Here is a 13,819-nt window from a genome sequence, read left to right as displayed (position 1 = left end):
CAGGTAGACCTCAACTTACAACAGGAATTGAGTTTGGAATTTCCATCACTTAGTGCCACTGTCATAAATTATGATGGCATTGCTTAGCAACAGCAATTCCTGCAGGCCCAGTTGCCATCGTTAACCACATCCCATGGTCATTAAGCAAAGCAACCTCCTGCTTGCTTCTCACAACCAAGTCAATGGATTACCTTTAGTACTAGCTTTATGAGTTGAAGAATAGGATTTGCTTCTGAATAGTTAAAATATACTTTGAGCCATTTGCAAAGAATTTCAAAATGTCATATACTGAAGTACTAATGGGATTTATTAAAATGATCCAATTTAGGCATAGAATAAGATAACAAGAATGTTTTGGCTTAGAACACCATGTTTCATATTGATAAGTACTACACTCAAACATCCAACTTCACTATCAAAGAGAATGACATTAAAAATAGCTTTCTAATAGCTTGAATTGTATCATATCTTTACATCTTTTTGACAACCACATTTTTATATTACAGATTGGATTACTTTCTCATGGTTAGCAAAACAAAATGAATGATGTTAGAAGTCAGTCACTGTTTTTCAGCAGTCTGCCTGAACTGCAGAAGCTTTATGCTTTGAAGATTACATTGAGTTCTCAACTGGCAGCAACTGAAGTTAGAACGGAACAATGGAAGATGTGCAAGTAAAATTTGTAATAGATTAAGTTTTAAAAAGTATAAAATACAGGATGACACATTGCTTAGGTTTACCATATTTTGATTAAAAGCATTGTCAGCACAGAATCTGACTTAATTACACCCTTCTTCCTGAAATCTGAAAGGCATACACCAGATGACAGGCAGGCCAATGATGGTGAAAATATGACCCATGTTTCAAAGGTGACATGCCATGACGTTTGGGTGACATACCAGCATTCATGAACACTTGAAAACAACTGTTCTCGAAAGCATGCCCCTTTCTGTCATGGAGTGATGCTGCAGAGGCCACATGAGAATGGGGTCTTTAGATCCGGGCTGTCAAATTCCTGGCCCATGGGCCAGATGCATCACATGCTGGCCACACCCACGCCTGGTTTAAGGAAGGGGAGAAAGTCCCAATACGTCACCTGATGCTACCATGACATGAGTTTGACACCCCTGCTCTAGACTCTCCAAAAATAAGTTTGTTTTACATGTATTTAAATTTTGTATTTATTTATACAATACACACATCATTGGCATGTTTTTAATTAATGTACATTTTTTAAAAAATGTTTCCCTTTTGTTTGGGATATCTGTGTGTGAGAGACATGCCACCAGAGTCAAGTTAGGCATTTTCCAAATACTTGACAAACCAAGGTTTGCCATCACATTCCTGTGAAGCCTTGAAAATCCAGTTTTAATACAAGCACTGAAGTAGAGTGAGATTGAAGCCAGTAAAATTTTTGTTAAAGGGGAGGGATGATATGGGGAGTTTTTATACTTTTACTGCATTTATTGCTGTTTGTAAGCCACCCAGAATTATGATGCTTAAAATGAACAGCTGTTATAATTAATAGAAATAAAGCTTTGCATTGATTATGCCTGATGACATAAAGAAGGACTCTTGTTCTGTCAATGTTAAGTTGCATTTGAAGCATAACATGTTAGTCGTAGCTCAAACTGTAGCAATTCTTTCATTTGCATACTTAAATACAGTTCATATTTTAACAGTCTACCTCACAGGTGTCAAACTCACAGCGTCATATTGCTGTCACGGGATATTCTGTGGTGTTTTTTTTCCCCTTCGTGGAGCTTGGGTGGACATGGCCTGAGCATGACTAATCCGGCCCTCAGGCCAGATGTGATATTCAGCAGGTTCTGACCAGTTCTGGAGAACCGGTAGCAGAAATTTTGAGTAGTTCGGAGAACCAGTAGTTCGTAGAACCAGTGAATACCACCTCTGATTGGAGATTTTACAGCATCCTTCCCCTGCCACCAAGCCACGCCCACAGAACCGGTAGTAAAAAAATTGAATCCCACCACTGCCACAGACCGCCAGTTTGACACCTACCTGATTGCAAGTAGAATTTGATGCTTTTGTTATGATAAAAGATTTTTTACCTTTACGATTGAACTCAGCTTTATAATTGCAGATATTTAAAAAAACCCAGCAAAAATAAAGCTTTTATTTTAAAAACCTAGTCTCTTTTATAATGGTATAAATGTCTCATGTGAAGAGGAATCTCCAAATTCAGTTTCAGGTTCAATTTAAGTAAATGCTATTCCAATTCTACTTTCAATAGAATAACTGGCACATCAATTTTTGCTATCCAGTGCTGGCATAGTTTTAGAACTGGACCAGTAGGATTTGCATACAATCCTATGTCAGGATTTTTATATTTGGGGGATGGCTGATAGGCCATTATATTAGAAATCATTTTGGTGAGCTATGTAGTTAAATGGCTAATTGTAGTAAAGACACTGGTAAATGGCAATACTTTATTTCCTTTCCTTTTTCTGTGTGACCTGTTATATGGTAGAAGCTGAATATGGTTGAACATGGTAGAATAATGAGAACAGCAGAGTAACAGTTCATTAGAACAAAGTTCTTTTTTATTTTTGTTTATTTTCTATGTCTTATGATGTTTGCTTTTATTATTAGGAGAAGTTTAAGCTGTTAAAGATTTTTTAAAAACTCTACTAAAAGGGGTTAGGATTTTTCCCCTTCAGGGATAAAACTTTGAGGGCTGGAATGCTATCATTGTGATTCTTAATTTGGGAGGCAAGGGCCATTGATTTTAATGCTTGTGGAAGCATTCCAAACTTAGTAAGGTCAAGAAAAAGAAGTAGGCCAAATTAGTTTAATAGTAAATTAGTAAATAAATTTAATATATTATCATTTGTATGATTACCTGTTTATTTTTATTACCTTCCTCTCTTGTCAAAGAAAAAAATATTTGTTAGCAAGTTTTAAAGATTCCATGCCTTATATACAAATCTTAATTAAAAGTATAAAATTATTAAGATTAATGACAAGCTTTTAATATTTTACCTAGGCAACTCCTGCTGCTGTGTCAAGGTATCATTTCTTCACCTGTTCCTGGAACACTGAATCAAATTTTAGTAATTATGACGGTCAGAAATATTAAATGTTACTAATTAAAAATAATAAAAAGAATTTCAGTTTATGCAGCTTAAAAATGTATAGTTTAGTCAATAGGAAGTTCTCACATATCTCTCACATAGAGTGCTTTGTTTCAAAAAGCATTTTTCCCTTTTAGCCTACTGAAGGTAAGCAGATATGTATTTCACACCCTCAATTTATACTAAATTGATAAAAAAGATCTAAGAACTTATCAATATTTATCATAACATATTTTATCTACTATAAAATACACCTGATCAGCCTTTTATTTTTCTTTATTCATCAACAGGAAACAATACTATTTTTGTTCTTCATATGCCCTTTCAGTCTTCCTCTCCCTTGCGTGTTAGATGTCTCCTGAATTTCATCTTGTCCTCCATAAGTAAACAAAATGACTAGGTGGATTGCTTTTATGTTGGTTTTATTTCCCAAATCCTGATTGCAGGAACATTTTGCTCAACTTCTGCTGCAATTTAAGATGTTAAGGAAGGAATATGTCTAAGTTTGTCATGAAAACCAATCTTAATGCTTCTGATTGATTTTATAATCCCTGTTAATGTTATATTTGATTTTATCTGAAAATTGCAATGTTCTTTTTATAATAATTATATTAAGTTTTAATCTTAATATTATTGCACTTATACTTTATAAGATTATACAGTAAAAACCAATACAAACTTGAAAAAAGAGCAAAAGATGCAAAAAAGGAAAGGATAATAAGAATATATTAAAGAAAAATAAAAGAAATATATAAAGAAGTGGCTTCTCATCTATTCTCACAATAAGTAGAAACAAGTTTAGCAACTTATCGCCTCTTAAAATACAACAGATGAGTTTTTCTTCCCATAAATCATCTCTTATCTATAAACAAATATATAAAGCATTGTTACTTCAGTCTCCAGCAAAAGTCTTTTAAGGGTTAGCAGAAAAAAAATAACATCTGTTTTAACCTTGATCAGATAAACCAACTTTATATTCCTTCCATTTCTCCATATTAGTTTGTGTCCATTCAAATAATGTTGTAGAACTGGATATGTTTTCATTTTTTCTTTGTTCCTTCTCTTGAGTTTCTTTGAAACTTTAACAAACTGATTTGTAAATCCAAATATATTTTTCCTCCATAACATATTTTAGACATAAAGTTTCCATGTAGGCAGCTATCACTGTTAATGCTAACATCAGAATCCATGTTTCAAAAATATCCTTCATTATATCCAATGTTAGAATATTTTGCATCATTCTGTAATTATTGGTTGAGTTTGTGTTGTCCTTTAATTTTCATCTTTGGTTCCCTCTAGAGTCCAGTTGCTTAAATCTTACGTTTTTTAAAAGTTCAAAACAAAAGCATTTTCCTATGGGAAGAATTCTTTATAATTAATTTCAAAATCTTATTTAAAATTTATTTGTACCCTTAACTGTTTATAACTTCCTAAAATCAAAGTTTTAATCGGCTTTTTGCTGTTCATTAAAAAATGTGTTGTTACACTTGTAGCTGAAACTTACAAAGGATTAAAAAAAAACTCATCAGGTGCAATCAGACATGATTCAAAGGTTTCTAATAGCTGAAAAGCAGTTAACCAGAAATTTCCAAAAGTGATTAGAAAGGGAAGTATACATTACTTAATGTCCTTTCAAAGGTTCCAACCATGATTTAAGCAAGATGGCTATTCTGTCATCTCACAAAGCTCTAAATCCAAGGAACTGCTATCTAGAGCAGTGGTCCCCAACCTTTTTGTACCAGGGACCGGTTTCAAGCAGAAAATTTTGCAAGGACCGGGGGGAGAGAAGAGAAGGAGGTTGGCTCTCGCTGCCCACCAGCCCAGGAAGAAACTGCTTCAAAGAGCGGGGGCTTTCCTGTCGCCGCAGCTATTCCGGCGCCCGCTCCCACCCGCCCGCCCGCGCGGCTCAATCCACAGTGTCCGTTCTGCCTGCCTGCCTGCCTGCCTTAGTTTCTGGTTGTTTGGGAGCAGCTTCGGCTGAGAATAATAACTATTCGCCTCTTTTACTCAGCCGAAGCTGTTCCGATTCAACCATTAACGAAGGCAGGCAGGCAGGCAGAACGGAGCACTGGGTTGAACCCGCGCGGCGGGCGGGCGGACGGGGTGGGGGTGGGGAGAAACGGGCGCTTCGGAGGCGCTGCGGCGACAGGAAAGCTCCCGCTTCTTTGAAGCAGTTTCTTCCTGGGCTGGTGGAGGAGCGAGAGAGCGACTGAGAGAGCTGACCCAGAGAGAAGGACAGGCTTTGGTTGCTTCCTCCCTCCCCTTCTTTCATTTGTGTCCTTGATCCCCGATCCCAGCAGCATTCACCGAAGGTGAAGAAAGCCGCCATTTAAAAAAAAAAATTCTTTGCGGCCCGGTAGAGAGTGCTCCACGGCCCGGTACCGGTCCGCGACCCGGTGGTTGGGGACCCCTGATCTAGAGTACTTGTATCCCACAATCATTTGTAGAGTTAGGGTTAGGGTTAGAGTTACTCCTCCAATTTACTAATTTCTGTCTGTTTGTCTGTCTGTCTATGCAGAGAGCCACATAAATGCATACAATGTGTTTGGAAGCAGGGAGTGAAAGTAAACTATTTGTTTTTTCATTTATGTGGTATGGGAATAAGAGGGTTTTTTCTGATTTCTGAGGCTGTGGTAGTTAAAGGTTTGAGTTTCATTTTTTAAAATTGCCCTATTGGTCACGCAGCTCAGAAGCAAATTAAAATTCAAATCATAATAAGGTTGCCTTCAAAGGTTGGCTTATGACAGACAGATGGTAGGAAAAAAATGAAATCTCTCTTATGTGAATGTGCCCTGAATCTTATCACAACTTTGCATCAGTCAACCTGTTTATTCAATAGCTCCTCCCTATTTTTCTGTTCTTAAAGGCTACATTTTCTTAATTACAAATTTATATCTCAGAAGCTCTGATTTGTCTCTCTTGATTTTTTACATATTTTATGGAAGTTGTCTTTCAGATTAAAATGCTCAGTGATTTTGCATTTGGTTTCAATGTTGGACATGTTAACAGTAGTATTAAATGAGTTTCTTCTATTTGAGAAATGAGTTTCTTCTATTTTCTTCTAAATGAAAAACTGCCAAGGGCCTGTCCTATAGCAGGGGTCCCCAACCGCCGGTCCGCGGACCGGTACCGGGCATCGGAACAAGCCTTACCGGGCCGCTGGTTGCTGGGCGCCGCCATCTTTTTTGGTAAAAAAGCAATTTTTCAATCCAAAAAGATGGCGGCGCCAGCGTTTAGCGAGCTTTTCCGGTAGAAAGCCATTTCTACCCGAAAAAGCTCACCGGAAGCGCTGGCGCGCCATTTTTTTGACGAAAAATCGCTCCGGTGACATCACCGGAAGTGATTTTTCGTAAAAAAAATGGTGGCGCCCAGCTGACGCGGAACCGGGCCGCGCGCCCAGCTGACGCCGGAACCGGGCGCGGCGCCAGCTGACGCCGGAACCGGGCCGCGGCGTCGAAAAGGTTGGGGATCCCTGCTATAGCAGAAACAATACCTTTCACTTGTATTTCCCAAAGGATTCATGTTTCAGAACGATTTATTCAAGAATAGGTAAAAGACAAAAAAAGAGTTTAAAGCGGAAATATATGCTGAAACTTATTTTTTGCTTGTTTTAGATACCCTTTTACAAATCAGGAACATTTCAAGTTTATGTGGACAAACACGGAGCTACAGTAAGTCATGAACATTATTTTTTTTGGTTGTTCTTCTACATACAAGATGTGTGTATATTGTTACAGGTTGTTGGAAAATTACATTTTATGTACTTAAATATGAAAAAATGGAATGCTTGTTTATTGTATCTGAGTTTTAGATATTTTAATTTCATTTTATGACATAATATGGGCATTTAGTTCAATGCAATTCATATCCTATATTGATGATATATTATTCCGCAAACTTGGCAATACTTTCTGTATCAACTTCATCTCCCAGATTTCTTAGCAATCAACATGCTAACTGGACAATTTATTTTTATTTTTTATTTATTTGATTTGTCAATCGCTTACAAGATACAGGTATAAGAATAAACATAGTTTTGAATATATGAGATAGATACTTATAAGAAAAATAAAAAGAAACAATAGGACAGGGACGGTAGACACGATTGGTGCGCTTATGCACGCCCCCTTAGGCCTCTTAGGAAGGGGTGAGGTCAATAGTAGACAGTCTAAGGTTAAAGTTTTTGGGGTTTGGGGAAGAAACCATAGAGTCAGGTAGAGTATTCCAAACATTGACCACTCTGTTGCTGAAGTCATATTTTCTGAAGTCAAGTTTGGTGTGGTTAACCTTGAGTTTGTATCTATTGTTTGATCTTGTATTGTTATGGTTGAAGCTGAAGTATTCATTTGCAGGTAGGGCATTGCAATGTATGATTTTATATAATATATTTAGATCGGACCGGAGGCGGCGTAGTTCTAGGTTTTCTAGGTCTAGAGTTTCAAGTCTGGTGGCATAAGGTATTCTGCAATGAGTAGAGGAGCGGAGAACTCTTCTTGTGAAATATTTCTGGACTTTTTCAATTGTGTTAATATCAGATACATGATATGGGTTCCAGACTGATGAGCTGTATTAGGTCTAGCAAATGTTTTGTATGCTCTCGTTAGTAGTGTGATATTACCAGAGAAGAAGCTACGTAGGATTAGATTAACAATTCTTAATACCTTTTTGGCTACGTAGTTACAGTGGGCTCTAGCACTTAGATCATTAGAGATGAGTACTCCAAGGTCCTTGACAGAGTTTGGATCCTCAACAAGGTCTTGACTATTTAGCTTGTATTTATTTTTTTGATTATTTTTTTTTGCCAATATGTAAGACAGAGCATTTATTTGTTGACATTTGAAGTTGCCACTTGATTGACCATTCTGATACATAGTCAAGGTCTTTTTGGAGGGTAAGTAGTATTGTCTGTGGTGTTGAATAGCTTTACATCGTCAGCGAAGAGAACACAATTGCTCTTAATATGATCACAGAGGTCATTTATGTAGAGTATGAAGAGAGTTGGTCCTAAAACACTGCCTTGGGGGACACCACTGTTGACAGGTACAGAATTTGATAGGACGCTCCCAATTTTGACCATTTGTTGTCTGTTTGACAGGAATGCTTCTATCCAGTTATGCAGGTGTCCAGAGATACCATAAGATTTTAGTTTTAGTAGTAGTTTGTCATGTACCAGTGAATCAAAGGTTTTACAGAAGTCTATGTAGATTGTGTCTATTGCTTTGTCCTGATCGAGTTGTGTAGTCCATATGTTTTTGCAGTGTAAGAGTTGCAGATTACAGGATAGTTTTTTTCTGAAACCAAATTGTTTATTAGAGAGTAGGTTGTTTGTCTCTAAGTGGAGGATAATAGATTGGTTAATAATTGATTCCATGACTTTACAGGTGATGCAGCATAAGGAGATTGGTCTGTAATTTTCAGCTAGGCTGGGGTCTCCCTTTTTGAAGATGGGGATGACCATTGCTTGTGACCATAGGTTAGGCAAGGAGCTGGTCCTGAAAGATTTTTCAAAGATTATGCTTAGAGGTTCGACTATGGCAGTGGATAGCTTTTTTAAGAAGTAGGCACATATTCCGTCCAGTCCAATAGATAGGGATGATTTTAGATTGCGCAGTGCTTTTTCAACAATGTCTTCTGTAAAATCGTTATGTATTAGATCATTGCTGTTTACAAATACTGAGCCAAAGAATGTATTAAAGAGGTTTGCTTTGATGGGGTCGTCGTTGCAGTCTTTGCCATTAGGTCCTTTCAGGGGTGGGATGGACCTTGAGTCTTTTAGTTTGTTGTTTACAAAATTGTGGAAAGCGCGGGTGGAATAGGTGCATAGAAGGTTTTCCTCTTGTTTAATGTGATAATTGGTGCATTCAGTCTTTATCTGGTGGCATAAATTTTTGTGTTGGCTTTTGAAGTTGGCAATGTGACCAGATTTGTTTTTCCACCAGAATGATTTCTTTTTGGATTGAAGCTTCCTTATTGTTGTGGGTAATCTGTTTTTCCTGGTTTTGGGAGTTGTTATTGGTACATATAGTTTGATGGCTTTGATTTCTAGTAAGAATATGTTGTAATGTTCTTCAACAGTATTGCATCCAGAAATTGCCAATCAAGGGAAGAGAGATCGTTGATTATAAGTTCATAGTTGCCTTTTTTGAAGTTATAATTGGGGATTTTGTCATTGTGATTATTTTTGTGTGAACGTATGTTGAGACAAAAGTCAGTCATGTTGTGGTCACTGTTGGAAAAGGGTTCTTTAATTTGTATTCCGTAAATTGAATTCAAACTATTGCAGAAGATGAGATCGAGGCAGTTGTTAAGTCTAGTGTTGTTGGTTACTAGTTGTTCCAGTCCCAGATTTGTTACAGCATTGTAGAAGATTGCATGTATGGGTTCAGTTGTACATTTGTTTAGGGTCCAGTTAATATGAGGTAGATTGAAGTCACCAAGAAAGATAAAAGCATGTGGGCAGGATGCTGCCCATGTTAGTAGTGAATTTAGCTCGTTTACATGTTTGATGTCATAATCAGGGGCTCTGTAACATAGCAAGAACCGAAATGTGATATTTAAGGTCAGTTCAGATAGTGGTCTCAGGAAGAGCAAGCTCTTGGGTAACTTGGATGTTTTTTAAATGTAAGGACTTTTTATAGAAGATAGCAACACCACCTCCTCTACAGATTTCACGATCAGATTGCTAAAAATGATAGTCTCTTACTGAGATAATGGGGTCAGGGAGAGATGCGTTGAGCCATGTTTCACAGACAAATATGATGTCAAATTTAGCCGTATTTAGTAAGAGGAGAAATTCATGGTATTTTATTTACAAGGCTTCTTGCATTGAGTAGCTTGCATTTAAGGCCAGTTGTAGTTTAAACTGAGGTAGTTGGGTGTGTGTGTGTGCCTAGTCTTGGGTGATGGTGGATTGGTTGAAGTAGGATTGGATGCTGAGTTGTTGGTTGTGTGACTTTCTTTTGATACAGTCTGCATGGTAATCAATGTACAGGTCCTTCTCTCCATTGTCTAGACCAGAGGCGGTATTCAGCAGGTTCTAACCAGTTCTGGAGAACCGGTAGCAGAAATTTGGAGTAGTTCGAGAGCCTGCAAATACCCCCTCTGACTGGAGATTTTACAGCATCCATGCCCACCAAGCCACGCCCACAGAACTGGTAGTAAAAAAAATTGAATCCCACCACTGGTCTAGACAATTTTTGAGTTCTGTGCGTAGTATACGGGAGCGGGCATGTTGCTGTAAGGTTAGGCCAGGATGAGATCAGAGGTTTTTATGGTTGGTAACTTAAATCCAAATATTTGGAAGCTGACCAAATTATGGAAAGTAGGTGTAAGTGATAGCAGATCTGATGTGCAGTGATTCCAAGTTAGTCTCCCAACCGATCGGAGAACCATAAGAATAATCTTGTAATATAATTATGTCACTGTAAGGGGCTTGACCAAAGGTGTTATGCCTTTGAGGGAAGCAATAACAATTAAAAAGTGGGGAGCCTCTGGAAAACACTACCATTTTCAACCTTAAATTCATTACCTAAGCGTTTAAAGATGGCCTGAAACTGTGTTCCTGAAAATTGGCCATTGCTGGTAATTTTGGCATTGCAATTTTGGGGAAGAAAGGGTTGGAAATGGGGTGCTAGAGATATTACATGGTCCATGGCCATGAATTATCCAATCCTGATTTATAGGATCAAAGTGGACCTTTCTTTTTAAGCCATGCTAATAAGCTGTAATGACAAAGTAGCAAAAATATTATTGAGCATTTATAACTGTGTCAAACCTTGCACAGAACTTTTACTTAACTATGCATTCAGGTTGATCTGTGTACAAGAGTATCCATGATAAACTAAAAAATATATTTTAGGCCAGGGGTAGCAAACTCATGGCCCGCTGGCCGAATGCGTCATGAGCCCGCACCTGGTTTAGCGAAGGGGAAAAAAGTCCTGATACGTCACATGATGATGCGAGTTTGACACCCTGTCTTAGGCCATACACTCTATAGATGTTGGCCAAGATGGCTTTACTGAAAATTTGGTGACATACATCCATTCAGTGGTAATTTTATGCTTCATGAATAAAAATATAGGTCAATGAACAGGATGTCAAAGCCTAATGGATCAATCAGAAAATAATAATATATATGTTTTTCTTCCAATTGTGGTAGAAAATGTGTATATCATTTTTAAGAAGGAAGAATTACAAGAAAGTAAGATGGGAATACACTTTGAAAAGAGTGCTCTCAGGGCTGGGAGCCATGAGTGGGCTGTACAAATAGATCAGTGTATTTCTTATTGTGTGCCTACTTATTCTCTTGTAATCCCTTTCTCTCCAATCCAACAGACCTACTTGAGAGCTACTTATGACTCAGATTCAAAGTTTCATTGGTTGCCCCCCCCCACAGTCACATGACTGCACTTGGGCAGTGGGCTACATTTATGACCATTTGCAGCATCTTGTGGTCACATAACCATGTTTTATTACACTTTTGCTGGAAACCAGCAGTTGCTTCCTGTTTTAGGCAAGACCAGCTACATAGGAAACCATTGGTTTGCTTTATGACCACGGCAGTCACTTAACAACTACCACAAAAAAGGTTGTAAAATATGGCCATGTTGATTTACAGCCATAATGGGCAGGCTCCATTATGGTCATAACTAGAGGACTACCTGTAAGTAAGTTAAGATGGTAGAGAACATCCTGAAAGTCTAAAGGAAGTGGGAGACAACTTCATCCATTTGCTTTCTGGTAAGTGGTACTTTGTGTTTATCTATGGCCACCTTATGAGACTGCTATATGTTTTAGGTTTTATACTTTTTAATGTTCTGTCCATGTTCATTCCTCCAGGCATAGAATCTACATAGAAATAGCCTGTCATAAATTGTACTACCCAGATTGTCAAGTTCTATTCTCCATCAATAGCAAGGCTGGCAAGTGGTACCATCCTTATCAGTTTCAATGTAGCTCAAGCCATGAAAAACATTTAATGGATTCTCTTGGCTTTATTTCCCCCCCACCCCCCCCCCACCCCACTGGATATTATCTGCCTATCGGAAAAACAAGTGATAGGACAAGCTGGGCAAGTGTAGGCAAGTATCTGGAATGTGAGATTTAGCTGTCTTTCAAGCTTTGCAAGTGACAAGTTGCAGATGCTGAAATGTTCTGCAACTATGATTTTAAAACATGGGTCTAGCACGTGCAACAAATAGTGACAGGACGCAGGTAACACAGAGAGCTTGTGAGGATCATCTGGCATGTTGTAAACCTGTCCTCCGTGCCTGTGACCCCCTCAATCAAGCTATTTCTGAGAGAAGGTTTAGTGCTCTTTTGGAAAAATGCTAGCTCAATATCCAAATTAAGCTGAATGGTGCAGTGCCCTCTTATGACAGTGCCTGTGATCTCAGGATATTCACTAGTATCCCAATTAATTACACTAAGAGAAATATTCTTTGCCTCCTGATAAATGCTTGGGTCAGTAGTTTTGTTAATCTGTCTCAGTTTGTATTTTAATATATGAGTACAATCTCAGTTTGTGTTTTAATATATGAGTAGGTTTTATGTTACGCATCTGTACATGTTTGGACATTTTTTAATGTAAGTGCCCTAGCTCCTTTTTACCATCCATTGGGTGGTTAGGATGATAATTAGTTAAAAATGTAATAAAGTTTCTTTTACTTGGTGTATAACTCAAAGTAATTGTTTTAAATGTAAGGTATATATTTAAATCTGAATTGTAAGGTATATATCTAAATTTGAGTTTTGCATGAATGGTTAGATAACTTGATAATAATCTTTTGCTGTAATGCCTGCAACTGCTATTTATTTCTCTGTAAAATATACTGGGGCACTGGAGTGAGTTCAGATTATTTATTAAACATTTTTCTTTTTTGCTTGTTCTGGTTCAGATGGAATAGCTGCCGGGAGGGGCGGGGGGGGGAGGATGGTGTTCTATGTTCAGCCAGCCACAACAATGTTCCTGATTTTGGAAGCAGGAAAAGAGGGAGTGAGGATTCTAATTTTCTTCTCAACCAATTCTTCAATATATTGACTGACAATGTAACACTACAGCAGTAAAACAACAACACCATTGTTCAGATATTTTACTGATGTTATATATCTGTTTCTTTCATGGATCTTTGGTTTCTACCACCACTAATCGTGGGATCACTGGATTTTACTGAACAAATATGTGTAACTCTTACACTTGGCTTTGTTCCTAGAAATATGGAATATATGTTTACTAAATGGGTTTAGAGAAAGTAGGCTTTTCAATAAATATGTAAGTTTATATGATTGAAAATGAATTACAGCACTATATTATTTTCCTTAGTTTTAAGCATTTCCATTATAATCATTCCTTTGTTGTTATTTTAGATATTGTTTGAATTATTTTTAATTAATTCTGAATGTAGGTAATTTTACAAATAAATGTGGAAAAACGGTCTTTCTGGTGGTTTCATATGATTTTTCTAATTTCATGCATCTTCTTGATAGATAAGTGATTATACTGGTTTGCATGAATTTTATGAGTCATTTGTGGGTCATTTTATGGCTTGATAATAAGATACTATCTGTATCTTTTACAGTGATAGCGTTGCTGCCATTATTAAAATTTTGCCTTACCAAAGACTTGCCAGGGCACCCTAGAACCTTTGAAGGTATACCGATAGGAAATAGAAAAGAAAACAGGTGTGAAGTTCCAACAATCTTCTATGAGTTAGCACATTTCTTTA

At 37.5% G+C, this 13,819-nt stretch overlaps 1 protein-coding gene across 8 annotated transcripts in view; it reads left to right on the top strand.

The window, feature by feature from the left end:
- Nucleotides 1–13,819, top strand: part of C3H18orf63 (chromosome 3 C18orf63 homolog) — a 33,038-nt gene that overhangs the window by 1,823 nt on the left and 17,396 nt on the right. For 2 of the 8 annotated variants that reach the window (XM_087961459.1, XM_087961462.1), the window contains exons 2-4: nucleotides 507–673; nucleotides 3,008–3,030; nucleotides 6,710–6,766. In XM_087961459.1, coding sequence (XP_087817585.1) covers nucleotides 659–673; nucleotides 3,008–3,030; nucleotides 6,710–6,766 — 95 coding nt within the window. In that variant the 5' untranslated portion in view covers nucleotides 507–658. Of the gene's footprint in view, nucleotides 1–506; nucleotides 674–3,007; nucleotides 3,087–6,709; nucleotides 6,767–13,819 lie in introns of those variants that run through there. The other 6 variants (XM_087961461.1, XM_026669887.2, XM_087961457.1 and 3 more) reach the window with 5 other exon arrangements.

This window comes from Notechis scutatus, chromosome 3 (assembly GCF_049901735.1).
Source record: "Notechis scutatus isolate UNSWTSFEM ecotype Mainland chromosome 3, rNotScu1.2, whole genome shotgun sequence".
NCBI lineage: Eukaryota > Metazoa > Chordata > Lepidosauria > Squamata > Elapidae > Notechis > Notechis scutatus.
Note: the sequence above shows the minus strand (reverse complement) of the source record. Positions and strands in the feature narration are given on the sequence as shown.